The following is a 19,310-nucleotide window of genomic DNA, read 5'->3' as shown; positions in this document are numbered from 1 at the left end:
TCTTGGTAACCTATGGCTCTCTTTTTTTTTTTTTTATGAAACTTGCTGCTAAACGAATCAAGATTAACCACAAGATCTCTGTTCATGCTGTCTTCATGTAGCTGGGACACCCCATTTCCTTGTTCACAATGTTCATGTGACCTCAACAAACAACACCTGCTACAGTGCTGCTTTATTCCTGCTGTCCCAGCACCGAGAAGAGACAGACAAGCCCGTACCATTTACAGTTTATTTTCTATGTGATGCAGTGGTCAGTGCTCTTGCCTCACGGTGAGAAGATCTGGATTCAAATTCGGGCCTTTTTGTGTGGAGTTTGAATGTTTTTCCCATGCATGAGAGGGTTTCCTCCAGGTACTCTGGTTTCCTCCCACAGTCCAAAAACATGCATGTGAGGTTAACTGGTGACCTTAAATTGACCCTACGGGTGACTGTGAGTGTGTGGTTGTCTGTCTCTTTGTGTCTCTGGACATGCAAAGGACCCTTCCCAAGTCTGGGACCATTCTGTGTGGAGTTTGCATGTTCTTTCTGGACAGGACCCTGCAACCCGGAACTTGATAAAGCAGAACTAAAGAGGATCAGAATTAGAATCCCTTTATTAACATTATGTATATGGTTCCATACACACAACGAAATTCCAGTTGGAAGTTCCAACTTTCAGCAAAAAGAATGAGGCATAAAATAGACTTTTAAGAAATAGGATGGAATAAAACAAAACTTTATTGAGCCTTTACAGGAAATTAATGGTCGCTCATGGGCCTCTTGTTTTTGAAGATATTGAAGGTAAATTGATCGAGACTACTGGAAAATCCTGGCTTAATCTATTCAGGCTTGTGGAAACACCCTTTGGTTCTGGTATTTTTCCTATGATCAGTGCTTTTGCTGGCATGTTAAATACACAAATATATTTTTTAATGTTTTGTGTTTAAACAACCTTTGTTTTTATATTTACATTTTATTCAACAAATTGTGTGTTATTTTTTTTTTATTTGTTGTGTAATGGTTATTGATATCACACATCTTCTTATATATATATATATATATATATATATATATACACATATATTTATTTTAATTTTTTTTTCTGTCTTTATTGTTGTGTGTTTCAAGGTGATGCGGTGGACCGGGGACTTCCCGGTGAGCTGAGCTCGGTGCTCCGCTGAACGGGATCCGGGGGCGCTCCGCCGGTATGACATCAGCACTGGACAAAGCAGCAAGGAGTGGTTTCTGCTCTCTGCGAAGAAAGCCGCCCCTCATCAATGGAACAGACCCAAACACCGAGAGGAAAACAGCCCACGGAGTCACCCACCGTCCACACCCGCGTTTCCACGTCGCAGCTTTTCAAGTCGCGTTTCTCCGCGAGGGGAGAATGAGCCGCCGCGGGAAGTAACGGCCTCTTCACCGGGACAGAAGAAAGAGAGTCACCGCTGGACGGGCTGAGCCGGGGGCTTTGCTTTCTTTTTAAAGTTTCTCCCTCCTGACATGGTAAGCGTTGAACGGTAAAGTCGGAGAGGGTCTGGGCATACGGACAGTTTACGGTGTGTCTTTGCTGGAGAGGGAAAAAACAAAACAAAACGAGGTTTATGAGTATAAAGTTGAGGTTTTTTTTTTTCCAAAGAGCAACAGCTGGGGAGCAGCGGAGAGGAACCCCGTGAACCCTCCGCCTCCAGCCCCGGCAGCTTCTGCTCTCTGACCCGAAAACCACCAACAATACTGAGTTTTGCACTTTTAACGCAACACGGGAGGCAGATAACAGACAATGTGCGTCACTTTAAAATAAACATTGAGCAAACAAGCTAACAATAATGAATGAAATGGACTGCGCCCCCGTGTGATTAAAGTGGGTACTGCATCTGAAAGCTGCTATAAGTGAGTTCGAGAGTTCTATTAAATGACCATTGATTTTAACTTAAATATTTAAAATACTGAGTTGAAATAAACTCTCAATTGTTCATTCAATCTAGCTTTTTTCTTCTTCTTTTTTTTAGCTGAATCAGTTATCTCTGTTTGAATGTCCTCAGTTGTTTTTCTTTAACATCTGTTTCTTCAAAGTAATTTGAAACATATTCAACAGAATCCCAAGCAGGAAAGACTTTGAACAACATCCTTTATTTTACAGTGAAAAACATACAGAAAGATCCTCGAAGTGAAATAAGGACACTCATAACTCCAGTGTCCTTGATTATATAATGTAAAACATACATGTGGTTATATTCAAGTTAGTAGAATTAGCTTCCCCCGTTGAAGCTTTCTCGAGATTACACGACTCTTCTTTCTCAGTAACTTGCCATCTTATTGTGTTCCAAGGTGGAGTGAAAACCTCAGGTCATAATGGCTTTTAAATCCCACATACATTCAGTTCTGCTCCACTCCGCTCACCGTACTGTATACAGTATATGCAGTATAGCTTCTTCTAATGTACATGTCCATGGACTAAATTGAACAATTGGGAATCATGACAGGACCTATACATTTTTGAAGATGTGTCAAATTGAAGCCGGACAAGAATGTGGATGTTGCCTCTCGCCATCTGCACAGAAAAGTGCATCTCCCAGTGGGGATGTTAAAGGTTTCAGCGTTAACCACTCCAACAAGTTTCCTCGAGAATGATCACCAACATCGCAGAGAGATTATCATCTCATCAGACACGATACAAGGTGCTCTGCGATTTCCCTACTTTACCCGGCTATGTGATTATGGCAGTAGACGGTACATACTGTTATAACGCCTCTGTGTAATTGTACATGCAGCTACAGTATTGGAAAGGTTACACTAAATTTGTCCCGGAGGTTTTAGCAGGATGCGGTTGTTTCTGTCACAACGTATACTGAGCATATACTTTCTTTACTCCTTCACGTCCCTGCTGTCGCTGTATCTCCAGCTAATTATCCACGAGATAAAAATATACATTCCAGTGTGCCGTTGTCTTTCTATTATTGGATAGTGTTGGGCCGAGTCAGAAGTGTGAATTAGATTTTATGTGGTCTGATTAATAGTCAAACTTTTATGCAGCTTCTCAGCTCTAAAGTGCTCTTAAAGTTTATGAAGCTCTTTTTCTCAGTTTAATGAACTAACGTTTAATTTGACTGAGTAATGTACGACACGACTTTGCTGAAATGAATCCAGTCGTCCCTGGGAGGGATGGGGGGGAGTAAATTCAAGCCCCTGCTGCTGCTGTGTGGATTTGAAGGGCTCACTTTCACTTTTTTCTCTCAATGAGGCCGGCGTCCGTCAAGTTAGAAATGTCCCCATCACCGAGGGGTGAGTGCTTCCAAATGGTCTGAGGAGCTCGGCAGCGGTGCCAGCCATATGCCAGCGAGACATTTGCATCCAGAAGGGCAGTCGGATTCATTACATTAACAGTTTGGAAGGAAGTGGACTCGAGCGGCAGCGTTATGGGGGGAAAAAAGACAAACTATTAAAGAACTACTGCATGATGAGGTTTGTTGAAGTAGAGTGATGGTGCGATCATCATGACGAAACTGTAAATTTTAATGTTCTGTGATACATTAAGAATCATTTCTCCTTCTCTGGCCTCAGAAGGACTTTTAATTCTTTTATCTTGCAGTCAAAATGAAATACAGCGGTGATTATGACTCAGGAGTTGATGACCAATCGCTGGAAAAAAAAAACCCTCAAGATTTTCTGACCCTTAAACCATCTGTCAGAGACGGTCTCCTTTATTTTTTTTTAAGTGGACTTACAATGGAAATGGAGACAGTCTGTTTTAGCTTCTTCCACTCATTGGTGCCACAGCAGATAATGTGAGCTGCATGTTTAATCTGGTACAAGTCTTACACTGGATGTCCCTCCTGATTCAACCTGAGCAGTGTGTGGTTAACGTTTCTCCTCGAAGGGCCCACATTTATAGACTCCCTTTACAACAGCGTCTCTAGTGAAAATGCATTGTCTTTGTGTTTTGGTTTCCGAAAAAGTTTCACATGTCAAAGTTTTGAAAACAATGTCCATAGTGACATTTTTTATCAAATATAAATTTTGTTTGTAGGTTTTACAGCAGGATATTGCCTTTATATAAGAATTGTTTTTGTTTACATAGTTTTTCTGATTTATGAAGATACAATACCTTGTATTGAATCAATAGATGTGCGAGGAAAGAGTAAAAAGGCTTTTTCATAACTGTGTGTACGATAGAAGATCAACATGCGTGAGATACTCCCTCTTCTGGTATAACATTGAGGTGTGTCCTCAATTAAAAAAAAAAAAAATAATAATAATTTTGCATTCACATGTTTTCTGTGTGTGTGCCAGTTTTCTCCTAGGACTCATGACTTCCTCCAACAAACCAAAGACATGTGTGTCAAGTTAGCTGCTGACTCTAAAATTGTCTACAAATGTAAACGTGTGTGTGGTTGCCCTTGTTTGTGTTCGTCATGTCAGCCTCCAGCGCTCTGTGACCCTAAGGTATTGGATAAGGCAGATATACAAGATGAATAAAACATATATTGTTAATTTAAAACAAAAAACAGCCAAGATGTTTATGTGTCTGTGTGAGTGCGTTGCGATTTCATTTTCAAGGTTATGACCTGTGAGTTGAGTCAGCTTCTTTTTTTTTTTTCATGCTGTGTCTGAACCGAGTCGTAAAAGTTGGATGGCAAAATGAAAGGAAGAAAAAGTGCACACACGCTGGCGAGGGGTTGGTGAAAGACTTGAGTCATTCAGTAACAAAAAAAAAAACCCTCCTTTGATGGCTTCCTGGTGTCTGGACAGCCCAGACTGAGTCAGACTGTGGTCTGCTGTGCTGGCAGAGTTCAGTTTGTGCTATCCAGGGGAATATATTTAGGAAAATCCTGCCCCGTGTTAAAGCATTGTCCTGGTATGTGTCTCGTCTTCTTCATCCCCATTTTGAAAACCTCCGCAAATCTGGTCTCTCGCAGCCGTTCAGTCTGAGGGCGGATGTGTATGGAGGCTCGCAGATTGTCGATGTAATGTGTCGTTTTTTTTGCCTCATCGGTGGAGCAGTGCTGTTATGGAAACTGTGCTGAAGCGGCCCACATCCTCTCGGCAGAGGCCATAAACGAAGCCTGATGGAAAAAAGTTTTGGTTAAGCCGTGAGGTGGAGCGACAATGATTCACAGAAGCTGGATCAGCTGCTGTCTCCGCTGTGTTTTCAGCGATTCTCCTTATCTAAAGTGTATAAGAACAGATTTTGCCAATGGTTTAGATGTTGTGAGCACGTTCAGCAGAGATTCATTCCTTTTCTTGAAGGGTTGCGGGTGTTTCCCAGCACCCAGCCGCCTCTTTTAAATTAAGCCTTGCTGACTGAAGTTGTGAAACTGCCCTGTAGTTACGGTAAACGCTACGTAGCCACCACGTTTTCTGTGAAAAATGGCAAAACCCGATTCTTGTCCGTTTTGAGGAGGCAGACAGGATTACTCAAGACTGAAAAAAAGAGAAACAAAAATGCATGATGTCCGCCAAATGAAGGAAACACGTTGCCGATCCTTTTCCTTTACGTGCTTAGAAATGGCATAAATATTTCAGGGAACACATGACTGCTGGTAGATCATTGCTCACTCCGAGAGAAAACTCATCCTCTATTTATATCTTTGCTTTCATCATACATATAATTTCTCTACTTCTAACACTTGCGCATGCCTCACTTCTTATATTCTGACAAAAAGACAGTGTCTCTATAATATTAAGGCACTTCAGTCTGTCTGATCGGGCCGGTTTGATGCTCTGTGAGCCATGGTCTTCTTGGTCATGTTGAATATACCACATATTGTCAACAAGTTTTGTGATGCAGATATAAACACCTACATTTACCAGGTAATGTGAGAGAGCATCGAGTGTGTAGTGGAATTAATATTCCAGATATTCTTATAATTGCTATTATTGCGATGACCTGCTAGCAGTTGGGAGGCATAAAGTACAATGCTTTGAGCGTCATTGAGCGAGATAAGAATATGGTTGTATTTATATATTAAAGACTAATATTTACTTAACCCTTTTGAAAAAAAAAGTCACATTATTACTCTGAAGGGGTTCTTGTTTATTTTAGATAATGACTTAATTAATCACAGTGGCAGTTTTGACAATATACCACCACTTTTCTGAAGGGAAGTTTATAATTCAGTATTCTAAAACTTCTTTACTGTATTTATTATTGCATTCTGACTAGAAGAGTTCATCACTAACTAGGCGTAAAACTCATTTTAGCTGAAAATAAAACTGATTTGCAGCCTTAGGTTACAGAAGGATGCCCATTTTCATTGAAATGGTCCCCAGAGAGGCACTTTAAGCAGTTGTCCTGTTATTTATTTTCATAAAATGTCATGAAATTGCTTTTTTTTTCACATTAATTTAAAGGGAAGGTTAGAAAAAAAGTGGTTTGAGGGATGTTTATGTCTTGTAGTTAACAATTCCAATTTCACACAACGTGTCACTCAGTCATAATACAGTTTATCCACACGAAATCCAAAACGTTAATTAAAAACACACTTCTTCACAAATATTCATGGCGAGTGAAAAATAACAGCAAATGTTTTGTTATCAAATACATCTCACAAGCACAAACATTTCCTTAGCAGGGAATAATGCTTTTATCAGTCTGGAACAGCAAAGTTTAATTTTAAAGCTGACCCCTTTTAAAATTGTCGACATGTTGTTAATATTATTCATCAGTGATCATGTGACAGTTTTTTTTCTCCAGAAATATGTCATTTTATTTTATTGTAAAATCTCAAATATGATGCTTTTAATACCTTTTAACGTCTCCAAACACAAACCAAAGACCGAATTTAACATTGTAGGCAGTTTTGGATTCACATTCTAAAGAGGTCAACACTGATTCTGAGCCTGTATATAAATGATTTGGTGTGTTTATGACTTGATGAGATGTTTCTGTTTTGGTATAAAAACATTTGAAAGTCGTCAAAAAGGCTGTGCAATTACAAAGTCTGTATACTGTGATGTAGAAATGTTAGTCATCTTGCCTACAGACTGATGCCTTCCAGGCTACACTGTTGCTGTAGCCTCATTATTTACATTCAATGGTCGTAGAGAAAGTGGGGTAAAAAACTAGACCGTTTCCAGCATCATCCCAAAACACAAATAGAAGTTTTTCTCTCAGCAAATACAGATAGTACAAATGGTGACCTCTACCAATCTCGCCGAGATAAGTATCTCATACATATTTCATGGGGGGGAGAGTGGAGGTAGATGGAGGGGGGGGGGGGGGGGGGGGGGGGGGGGGGGGGGTAGTTTTGTCCGTCTCGATTCACTCATGAAGTTGTGTTTTCCCTCTGGAGAGCAGAGAGAATGACTTGGCTGTTTCCTGCCAACTCTGGAAGTCCCCACTTGTCATCGCAGCTTCTTCAACCCCCTAAAGAGAGAAAAGGCCAGAGGAAAGAGTGAAGTAATCACCTTCAGACATTCTTTCAGATAAGTTCAGAAGCCACCAAAAAATAATTTGAGCCTTTAAAATAGCTTTTACTTTGCGAAATATTGGCTTGCCTCCTGGTCTCCCAATTCCACCAAGACAGTAGATCAAGCAAGCTGAGACAAAAGCGGAGAGCATTGTTGCTGTAACCCCCCCCCCCCCCCCCCCCCCCCCCCACAGGTGTGTGATTTTTTTTCTTTTCCTCCTCTACAGAGCTGTGTCTGAAAAAGCTGACCCGCCGTTTGAATCCACCACCGACGACCATGCCGTCCCTCCCGATGTCCCTCCTGATTCTGGCCGTCCAAGCAATGGGTGGGTGTTTTCTCCTGCCTGCCCGTGCCCTGCCATTAGATCCGAGTCGCTGCGGTGGGAAATGCCACTGCCTGTTAAACAATACACTCTACAGGGCAAAACAATGGGTTCAGATGAGGCGACTCCCTCAAACATGGCAACATTAGGAAAGCTAAAAAAAAAAAAAAAACATCCATCCAGACAAACCGACATTCACACTCATGCTCCTGCCTGAGCGCATCCGGGAAGATTTCTCACAGTAATCCTTCCCAGCACAGTTTTCGCAGGGTTACGACTCTATCATACAGCCGGACGTTTTGGTTTTTTTTCTATTTCTTTTTTAATTCGGCTTGTAAAACAGAATAGCGTTGACCTTTAGCAGACAGGTGAGGAGCAGTGAGAGCTCGGGGCGAGGCTGAGGCCCTCAGTGAAAAAAAAATGCCAGAAGTGCAGTTTTTTGGTTTTTTTTTTCCTGCCGCGACTCGGGGAGTGTGGTGAGGAAGTCATCCTCTCATATTTCTAACACGGGGAAGGGATGTACTGGTGGTTGATGTTGCTACGGAGGATTCATGACTCACGCACTCCAAAGTTTTAGTAGAAGTGGTGCTTGAAGAAAAAAAAAAACTTGTCATCGTAAAGAAAAGAAACGGATTGCATGGGCTGGCCCGATAGCGTCTCATGACACACTAAATAAAAGGAGGGAGGTGAGCGTGTCGAATGAGGGGGAGCACCGGTGCATATATTTTAACACCGGCCCTTTTTACCCAGTCGGTGTGTGTTTGACACGGCATGTAAATTAAAGTTTCATAGTGGGAGACGTTCCTTTTATATTAATGCGCCGCCTGAAGAACAAGTCTTTTGCTCCAAAGGCTTGACGTTAATACACAACCTCAGCTTACATTGGCAATACCCACAAAGTTCAGGCTGAACTTTCATGGTCCACAACACCGTGATTTTTCGCCTTTTCGGCTCACTGGTTGAGCTGACACAACCTCCTGTTGGCCATCAGTGGCACATTTCAATCTTGACTCAGTGGACCTAAGTGTCTTTAGTGGTTCATTAGGGACCTATTCTCTCCCAGCACAAATGGGCCTGCGGCCTGCTCATTACTGGCTGTGTGGCATCCACTGCCTGACTCGCTCCCTCACCAGGAGGGAAGATGGAGGGGAGGGAGGAGGAGAAGAAGGAGGAGAAGGAGAAGGAGGAGGAGGAGGAGAAGGAGGAGAAGAAGGAGGAGAAGGAGGAGGAGGAGGAAGAGAAGGAGGAGGAGGAGGTGTCGGTGGACTGATGGAGCTCTTTAACTCATGGGTAATGGGCTATTGTAGCTCGCCCAGTGATTCACTTTCTCTCTACTAACTGGAGCACTAACTGAATTTGTTGGAGTCTAGTTTGATGCTATAGTCCGGTCATGTAGCCCTGTATGATGATACAAAATAGCCCCAGCATGCATTGTGGCACTTATTTAATTTGGTGTAATAGTAGTAACTATGGCAGCGGCTTCAAACAGACTTTTAGGTGCATTTCGGGACAACATTTTATTCTTTTATTTATTCTTGTTAATTATTATATATTGAGTGTTGTGTCTTCCTAATTGATAGATAGCATTATGACTGTAGTGTTTCTGTTTTTCAATTAGCATGGGGTGACAGCCGTTATCGGAGAAACTAATTAAAGGTCAGAGTGATTGCTTCTGATTTGTATAAACAGCCACGCTATGAATCCTGTCTGCCAGACAAATAGAAAACATCCACATTTGTGTATTTATGTAAACAGCTGTGTGTGTGTTTGTGTGTGCCTGTTTGAGAACATCTACGCTGATTAAAATGTGACGGTATAAACGTTTCATATCACGACTATCATGACCAGCATACTCACAGTTATGTGATAAATGAAAGCACTGAAATCATTTAACAAAGTTTTGTATTAAATGACACCGGTAGGTTTCTGTTTGTGAGTTTGATCTGACATTAATTATTGTCCTATTTGGCTTTAGTGTGACCAGAATACATGTTTTCTACCAACTTTATCCAGGTTAGGTTTATCGGGGTTTATCGCTAACATTGGGGAAAGGATCCTTCCCTGATAGTCCGTCACATCAAAAGCCTGAATAGAAAGACACACAATCACCTGCAGAGGCACTCATACTTCATACTCATTGGAGTCCAGGATTTCCTGGTTACCTGAAAATAATCCACACTGCTACTGGAATAACATGTAAACTAAGCACAAAAAGGCCACCGTGAATCAAACCCAGGTCTTCTTGCTATGATGTGACAGTTTTAACCATAGCTCCAATGGTAACACAGTTGTCTTAAAGGGGTCATATCATACAGTTTTTCAACACTTTCACATTGTCTTGTTGGTCCAAAAACATTCTATTCAAGGTCATTCCAGGTATGGGGACACATATTACTGTTGGAAAACCATTAGAAAGTGGACTTTGCATAATATGAACCCTTTAATATAATCAGTAAGTCTATCCATCTTCATCAAATAGATCATGCAGTGCTGGAATAGGTACTACCTGACTAGTTGATGGCAAATCACTCAGGGACAGGTGACCAGTCCATAAAAAAATTGGAGTACATGGAAAAAACGCACACACAACGTCTATCTCCTGTGGGGCGAGAGTGCTAACCAATACACCAGCTCGGTGTCCCGACTGAAAACTTTGCATTTTCAAGATGAAACTACACACATATTAAACAGAAAATATCCATGTGGACAGCGGCAGATTCATTCGAGGTTCTGGAATTGTAAACCTGGTATAGGAGGATGCTGAAGTCACCATAATTAAGTTTAAATGAGGAATAACATTCTCGGTCAAGTTTCCATACGAGCCTGTATTTTTGGGGATTATTTCCAAGCGTGGTAACAAAGTTTTGTTAACAGTGGAAATTAACGCTAATAATAAAAACTTTCAAAGTCGGTTAATGTTAAATTCCTGTGCTGATAGTATTAAGGTCTCCTACAACTTGATCCTTCCAGAAAGTGTCCACATCAGCAGACATGATTTCACTTTATGCCCTCTGCCAACACACTTCCTTTGGTGAGGATGGGGTTTGTGGAAGAATAAAAGAAAAGCACGCAAGGAGGGCAGACGCTGTCGTCCCGGGGCAGTCATATTGTCTGTGCCGCTCCCAGCTGTATCCTGACTCACCCGTAAGAAGATGGATCATTCTCAGTGAAACGTCTCCCTGATGTTAGTCAAGCAGCATACACAGCTGCTGTCACGGCATCGACTCAGAGTCCTGTCTGTCAGAGCCTATTGTGGTTTAAGTACAATATTCAGGGAGGGAGGAAGGAGGGATAGTTTCTAACAATGTTTTTTTGTTGGTTTGACCTCTGACCTCTGAAAATAGAGGAAGTGTATTTTCATTACACCCATTATTACCCATTGCTGGTCAGAAGCGCCAGCTTAATGTGCAAAATGTCATGGTGTGTTCAGTAATGACTGAGCTCTTGACGGTTTGCTGCGTACAGTAACATTGCTGGCTGCGTTCAACACGGCGCACGGCGGTGTCAGCCAGTGGCACAGCTAACAGGAGGCTGTCTTGCTAATTGCTTGTTGTTGTCATACTCTGTGTTCAGTTAGCACCGCAACCGGGGCTGCCAGAGCCCACCGCAGCAGCTCTGAGCACCCGAAACAATGAAGGAGAGTCGTATTCATGCAAATGCAGAAATTGAAACCTGACCCGATTTCGCTCTCAGGGATGGGAGCTGTAAGGTAATTCAAATTAACCAGCGTAATTGGATAGATTGCATCTAGTGTAGTCGTCGGCCGGCGCACATTATGGCAGGGCCCCGGAGCGTGAAAATAGCCCGCTCACGCCTGCATCTCTGGTGTACTTTTTAAAGGTCTGCTAACTATGAATGCCCTCTTCCTGTCCTCCTTTTCTCTTCACAGCAATTGATTCTGCGGAGAGGGGACACTTTAGCCTGTGCAGAAATTCAATTTAGGGTTATTACCCCGTATCAGTGATGTTCTTGCTAATTTGATTGCGTTCAGTAAAGTATCCTTTTAAAAACAATCGAGGACAGGCTCAACAAAGATTGGTTTCGCCGCAGTGCATACATAATAACCGGTCTCCGTTGGCTCGCGTCCGTCTCGCCGTTTCCCCGCTCGTCTTTTCTCACAGTGCACTCATTGAAACAGAGTGCATTACCCAACAAGCACCTCATGATTATTTCAACAAGTCCTAAAAATGCTGCCTTGTGGGATCGTTAAAAAATTGATATGGGTAATATGCCGAGATTGCAGTTCTGGAGGGGAAGAGAGAGGCCCGGGGCCATATGTGGCTCTGTCGTGTGTCTAGTGGGCTGTGATGAATGGGTTGAACGGATGCTGATCTGTACTTGGAAAGCATCGCAGCTACCGGTTTCCTGTGGAAGCAGCCCAGCAGCTGAGGCAGGGACACTATTACCTGCCAGGTGTTGCCTCATCAGACATGCCGGCAGAGACCTGGAGATATTATTACAACATCATGCCGCTGGCAACAAGCTGACCCATGTTTACCCCGCGTCACTGCCGCTGCATGATACTATAAATCAGAGAAGGGTATAAGCCTGCGAAAGAGCCGAACATTTGATAAGGCAGCAGCTGTCAGACACATTCTCCATCAATCAGGCAACAAATCTTTCCCACCAACTCGCATCATCAAGTTTGGACTCCTGTGGGCAGACGAAACATTTTGTTGTTTTCCAGCTGAAAAGATGTAAATTGCACCCCTCCAGCAAACAGATGTTAAAATGAACCTTTTCGCAGTTTAGTTAGTTATTATATTATGAGATTCAAAAATGGATAAAAGATAATACAGTAATTGTGGCATGTTCACAAAGTTGAGCTGAACACTAAGTACGTTGTACCCCCCCCCCGTAGATGAGATAAGCCTCCGCTACAGTAAACACATTATGTAGCGAGCTAACAGTTGTTCTGTTCTTGATTTAGGATTGTTCACCCACTTGTCCTCCCAGATTACTTCATTTTATGACTCATTTTCAGTTTTCCCGCACACGCAGCATGTTGATGTTCCTCCGGAGTCAGCTGACTATGAGGTTCCCTCCACTTTTCTTCCATTTTGAGGTGGCTTCTGAGATCAGCTACAGACAACTGTTGACTCTCATTCATTTCACTGCGTTTTCTGTCTGTATGACGACTTTAATTCAGACTTTGCTGCTACTGAGTGAAGTGGCAGTACTTCACTCTGTCCCAACATCAAGATTTTCTTTTTATTTGAGATTGTGAATTTTATCTGGAAGTGTTCCGGGTCTTTCAGATCTTGTCTTGTCTTGCTCCACTTGCTTTAACTATCATTTCTGAATAGCATTGCAGACCGAATCTTTCAAGTTGGAAGTGCTTTGATATCTTTTAATAGCTTTCCTCTGCTTTGTTGCTTCATTTTCAGATTATCAGCCTGTTGCTCAGCAGAGGCCTTGGTCCTTTGCTGTTACTACAAGTTTGATGGTGTCAGAATATGTGATCTTTTGAGTTCGTATCAAGAACTAACAACCTACAATAACAAATTACTCGAGTACATGTGTAGTTTCGAAAAGTTACAATTTGATCACTGCTGATTACTATTGAAATATGCATGAGAAGTTTTGTCCAGCTTTAACTAAAATGATCAATAGTGTCTCAGATGCAAACATGCAACTTGATTGAAAACATCTCCAGGTTTACATGTTCTTTCGCTATGTACTACATTATACTGACGCTCACAGCGATATAGAATGAAAGGGAGAGTATACATTCCCATATTAGTTATAGTGTGTTCACTTTGTTGAGTAAAGTACACAGTGACCTCCTGGATGTTGAGCTCAGGACAGCTGACTGTGGAACAGACAGTTGCCATCTTGGCACCACGGCCAAATGGGAAGGAGCTGCAGCTGCTTCGGAGTAAATTACCTCACAATCCAAATGAAGGATATGCAGTCAGCGCAGAGGACAATGTCATTTCCACATGGTAGGACACACAAAAGCCTCCATAAAGAATTGAGCCAACAAAACTATCAGATTGTGTGTTGATGTGATCAAAGTGCAGATTTTTCAACCCCAGTGAGTTTTTGATGAGGGTGAAACACACACACACACACACACACACACACACACACACACACACACACACACACACACACACACTCCGATGTTGATTCAATGAATTTACTGTTGTTAAAAGAGAAAATAGAACTTTTTCTATCCCAGAAGAATATTATATACCCAGTGATTGCTGGACAATTTAAGGTACATAGAAAAGGCTATATTATATATAATGTAAATTTTTTCTTACTACTTGAGAAATTTAGTTGTGCTTGTCATCCATCCATTCACTCTCTCACACCCCGATGGTGACGACTGCCATGCAGAGTGCTCACCTGCAGAGTGGGCTTAAGGCTCAAGGACACTTGGACATATGGACCAGGAGAGATGGTGCACTGAACCACTAAACTTATGATTACTAATTGCTCATTACTTATAATGAACCTATAGGCAGCGGTTGTCCAGGAGGTCAGCGAACTTGGGATCTGAGGGTCATAGGTTCGAATCCCAGTGCTGGCAGGTGACCACTGTGCATCATTGAGTTTACCCCCATGCTCACTGCTCCTCGTGTGTAGTGTTAAGGCTAATTATGAATAGGATGGGTTAAAATCAGAGAAGTATTTTCCCCAAGGGTGATCAATAAATTATACTTAACGTGAAGACAACCTGTTCTACCAACTAAGCCACAGACATTCAATTATGAGAGTAAAAACCAAAACATGCAACATTAATTATGATAGCAAATTAGGTGAAATCCTAATCCTAGTCACTAATTGAATATTGATGTTCAATTTGTATCTATTGTGGCCTTCAATATGAAATTTGTTGAAACGCTTTTCTATTTGTACCATTTGAACATATACGGCATCTGTGATATCACACTAAAAACATTCCATCGCTAATTAGAATTAAGCCACACTCATGTCACATCTGACCCCAGGACCCTGATGCTACCCCAGGCAGTTCTCTTTAACATCCCATCCCTTTGTGCCCAATCCTGAATCCTCTGCTCATCAAAAGCTGTCAGTCCCTCAGGCCTGTAAGCCAGAGGCTCGCCTTTATCTGTCCACTGTTCTTCAGCTGGCACCGCTATCTGACTGCCGCAGTCCATTAACAGGTTATTGACGGGATATGAGATGGTGTACATTTAGAAAGGAAGCAAGACAAAGGAAGACAAGATAGGCAGCAAGAAAAAGATGGGGTGGGGGGGGGGGGGGGGGGGGGGGCAGCAGCAATAGAAAATCCCATTGTGATTTATGAGATTGCTGTGAATAAGCAAGTCGGGGTTGTGGTTTCTCCTATCTTCCATCACCTGAATCTCTTCCCAAGAGAGAGAGAGAGAGTCACACTTCATGATGGGTTCCCGGAGCAAAACTGGAAGAGATTATGTTCAGAGCTTAATGTTGAAAGTGACCCCTTTACACCGCAGAAGGCTCACTCAATCCCATCCGTATTTTGCCTCTTCACCGAGGGGCCGTCTGAAGAGCACAGCTCAAGACATTTTCAGATTGCTAATTTGAACAATGCTCACTATGCACATGCTCCTGTCGCCCCCTTAATGTTTCCCAGATGTTGTTTTTCTTTTTCAAATAGGAGCATTGTGGACATCTCCATGTGCTCCTGACAGCATGAAATCAAAAGCTAGCTTTCCCTTTAGACTAATCCAGGGATTGACTATATCATAAGAATAATCGGTATGAAAGGGATTGCAGATCCTTTGAGCAAAACCTTTTTGATGTTCAGGTGGTGCAAAATGTCCAGAATGAAAATGTGTGGAGCTGCAGCTCCGCTAATCAGCAGAAGGGGGCAGTGTTGTAAAAAGCATCCTCCTCCCCTGCTCGTAGTCTTGGCCAACTTAAACCCACTGTCATTGCAGTCTGTTAGTATTGCATCTGTTTACTTTGCTGTGTCAATATTGCCTCTGCAATTTGCCCTCCAGTGCCGGTGCTTGATTTTCCTTATGTATGAAATCACATTAACATTTCTTCCTATGTTGTATGTTTCAATAGAGCTTTACCGTATAAACCTGTGTACTCAATATACTAAACAAATGACTTTGCTGATTGTGTAAACAGCTTCGTTCACTGACGGTCAAATTAATCTGTCGCCGTTATCGCCTTTCATGACGCGAGACTCCGAGGTGCTGTTCATTGTGTGGCGGCATGGCATTGATCCGATCCAACTTGGAGAAACGTATTGCTTATTGAACTGGAAAAACTATTGAAATGCATGGGAAAGTGTGTGTGTGTGTGTGTGTGTGTGTGTGTGTGTGTGTGTGTGTGTGTGTGTGTGTGTGTGTGTGTGTGTGTGTGTGTGTGTGTGTGTGTGTGTGTGTGTGTGTGTGTGTGTGTGTGTGTGTGTGTGTGTGTGTGTGTGTGTGTGTGTGTGTGTGTGTGTGTGTGTGTGTGTGTGTGTGTGTGTGTGTGTGTGTGTGTGTACACTTTGATGGAGCATATAGCCTGAATCTGGAGTCTTTGAAATGAGAAAATAATCTTTGCAGATAGCTGCAACAGTGAGTTACGTGAACAATGAAGTGTGGTTGCCTGTGATGTGTGTGCTTGTGTTTGTCAAGGACAGTGCAAGGGCCCGGGGACCTGTGGCGCGGTGTGTGTTTGTGTGTGTGACTGTTGTCGGTCGTAATGATGGGAACCTCGCTGCTCCTGAGCAGCTTTGTAACAGCGACTCCATTGTAGTGTCAGGCTACCTCGTGTCCAATTCCTCAGACAGTGTGATGCTATGGAGCTGTCAGCAGTCATACAGGTGTGGAATATCAATGCATTCTCTGGCCTTTGGGTGTCTCTTTCTGCATGGAATAGTGTGTATGTGAGCTTGTGTGTGTGTGTGTGTATGTGTGTATGTGTGCATAGTTGGATTTTGCATTTCATTGATACTGATACCAGTGACGGTTGTCATTAATACTAATACCAACTAATGCGTATACATTTACCTGCCCCATTCTCCCAACTGTGCTGGGTGAGAGTGAGCCGTGTGCTCTTGGCTTGTTACTTCAACTGCACAATGGTGTTTGTGCAGAATCATTCCTCCTTCGCCGTTGAATCGATACACAACAGCAGGAATGAAATAACCATCATTTGAAAATCTCGTAGTATCACTACAATACACACAGAACCGATCATTTTTGGCATTCTGGGCGGCTCGGTTTTTGGAGTATCTTTGCCAGGAGGAGATAAGATGATGGGATTTTGCAATGATCAACAGTTTGATTCAGCCGAGTATCACTGGCGCATGCTGCTGGTCTGGCGAGTGTCTGTGGGTAGAAATTAGGGCTGATCAAAAGAGGGATTTCAACCTTGGAGATAAGAGTGAAGCATTGCAATTTCAAACTTCGCCCTAGTTCTCCCTATGAATTTGTTTAATTTGAGTATCAAACCCTTGGGCCTTTGTAGACTTGAAATGTGGCTGCAGGAAAATAGATTTTATGTCAGTTCGGGTGTCTTCACACTTGTGAGAGGTTCTTTTGTTGTGGACTAAAGAAGAAAAAAAACCACCACGTTTGTCTGAGTCCTCGCTTGCTCAGTGTTTATGTTGTCATTTTTAACAGCAAAGTGAAACATATCAAATATTGTACAGCTTTTATGTTTGCGTGACAAAACTTCCAGAACTACAGATTCGCTTTGTGCTGAGCTAAATACACTCTTGGGATTGTTGCGATGGTATTTTTCTTCACCAGCTGAGGATTCACAAATTATGTGAGATATGCATAATTAAAACACCGCGAAGAGAGAGTGGTGGTGACGCCTGCCACATTCCGTGTTTGCCTCATTTAGACGCCTGTGGTTTGTGCCGCGCTCAAAGTTTAGTCAAGAACGCCAAAGTTTGTTTAGAAGACGATCAAGACCTGCCGCTCAAGGGCTCGTGGCGTGCTTGTTCAGATATGAGTATTCAGGCTTGTTTATATTAATGACACTATCAAAACAATTGGACCAGAGGTTGTTCACTTGAACCTATTTACCTTTGATGGATTGCAGTTGACAACAAGTCGAGGAGGAAAAGTAACAATTGACAGAAGAACTCAAGTTCTCATCATCTCCTCTGTCCAGCTCATTCCTCAGTATGCTCCAAAAATGCTTTTTTCTTGTTTGTTTGTTTTACAAAAAAAAAAAGGGCCTGTGGAGATCAGCTAGTTTTTGTGTGAAGTCTGTAGGATTACTGCATCTAAAAGAAACAATATATATGAGAAATTTATTTTTAAACTTGCAGTTTTTGACTTGGCTTTGCTTCTTGGTAGCCATCTCTATGCATGTGTACAAAGGGTCTTTATTTATTTAGGTGTATGTGTATTTTGCTCAAACTTTCAGACTTTGGGTGGGCTTCTTCACAATACTTGTTGCTCCCCTTGTCATTAAGTGGAGATTTTGTCCAGATTTTAAGGATAGTTGTAGTTACTTCTTTCCGCAGTGTTTGTCTTTTTTAGTATAAACACATCTACATCAATGCTTTTTATTTTTCTTATTTAAAAAATAATGTCCTGCCTTGAGGCTAATGTACACATCAACCCTGGATCTATGAAAATATTCAACCCCTGTAGGAATGAATAATGTAGCATTACATAACACAGACAGAAAAGTAAGATTTCATGGTATAAATGTTGTGATTTTCCATTCACAGTATTTTTACTTCCAGCATGAAGCCACTTGGATAAATGGTGAAACATATTATAGCCATATAATCAAGTCCAGTTGAAAGTTGAAAATATCCAATTGCTTTGAGATTTCACTACCAATTTATTTTCATGCTTCTTTTTATTGGAAGTCTTTGTATTCCACATTATAAAACACTAAGAATGGTTTTATAAAGAAAAGAATAAAAGCCAAACACCACCACGTTAAACCGAGTTTCTCTTCTCGACATGTGCCTGGAGGATTGTAACTATTAAATTTGCATCCTGAGGAGGCACTATTATCTCCAAGTTTTGAAATACAACTTGCCCGGGTAGCAATCGTAGTTATTTAGTTAATGCTGCCCTCCTGGTGGTGTACTGGGTTAAGTCCCGGCAGTTCGAATCCTGGTTTTGAAGCATCCAGTGTAAAAATTAACCATGCAAGTTCCTATAATTTGCTGCCGTGACTTATTTTTTAAGAAGGAGCAGCTGATTGAACCCTGAATGTGGTTCAAGTCCAACTGCGACAAAGTTGTACGTTTGTAAAGACTAACTACAAACTAAAAATGGAACAACCTAGGCCATTTTTAATTGTGGGAATGCAGTTATAGTTTCAGGCAGAGCTTTACTTATTTATGGAATACAGAGCAAAACTTAATTCTCATTCATGCACAAGAAAGAACAAAAACGGCTAAGCAGGTGAAGTCCGACGATAAACAAAAAAAGATTAGATTGATCCATCCATCGTCTATAGCAGGTCTATATTATCTTGGAAAGGTTGTCACTAATCTATGCTGACTGTAGGTGAGACAAGCAACCACACAGGCTGACATCCACAATCACACTACTCAAAGTCTACCAGACCATCTGGAGAAAACCCAAGTGCACCCAGGGAGAACATGTGAACTCCACACAGAAAGGCCCTCAGGGATATTCTCAGATATTGTCAGCACTATACTACT

General features: G+C 42.0%; 1 protein-coding gene across 1 annotated transcript in view; it reads left to right on the top strand.

Moving 5' to 3' along the window:
- Positions 1-1,085: 1,085 nt before the first annotated feature.
- cd276 (CD276 molecule) overlaps positions 1,086-19,310 on the top strand; it is an 81,081-nt gene continuing 62,856 nt past the window's right edge. The window contains exons 1-2 of the mRNA XM_080458668.1: positions 1,086-1,482; positions 7,613-7,711. Coding sequence (XP_080314794.1) covers positions 7,663-7,711 — 49 coding nt within the window. The 5' untranslated portion in view covers positions 1,086-1,482; positions 7,613-7,662. The remainder of the gene's footprint in view (positions 1,483-7,612; positions 7,712-19,310) is intronic.

Source organism: Lipophrys pholis (genome assembly GCF_963383615.2).
Source record: "Lipophrys pholis genome assembly, chromosome: 2".
Taxonomy (NCBI): domain Eukaryota; kingdom Metazoa; phylum Chordata; class Actinopteri; order Blenniiformes; family Blenniidae; genus Lipophrys; species Lipophrys pholis.
Note: the sequence above shows the minus strand (reverse complement) of the source record. Positions and strands in the feature narration are given on the sequence as shown.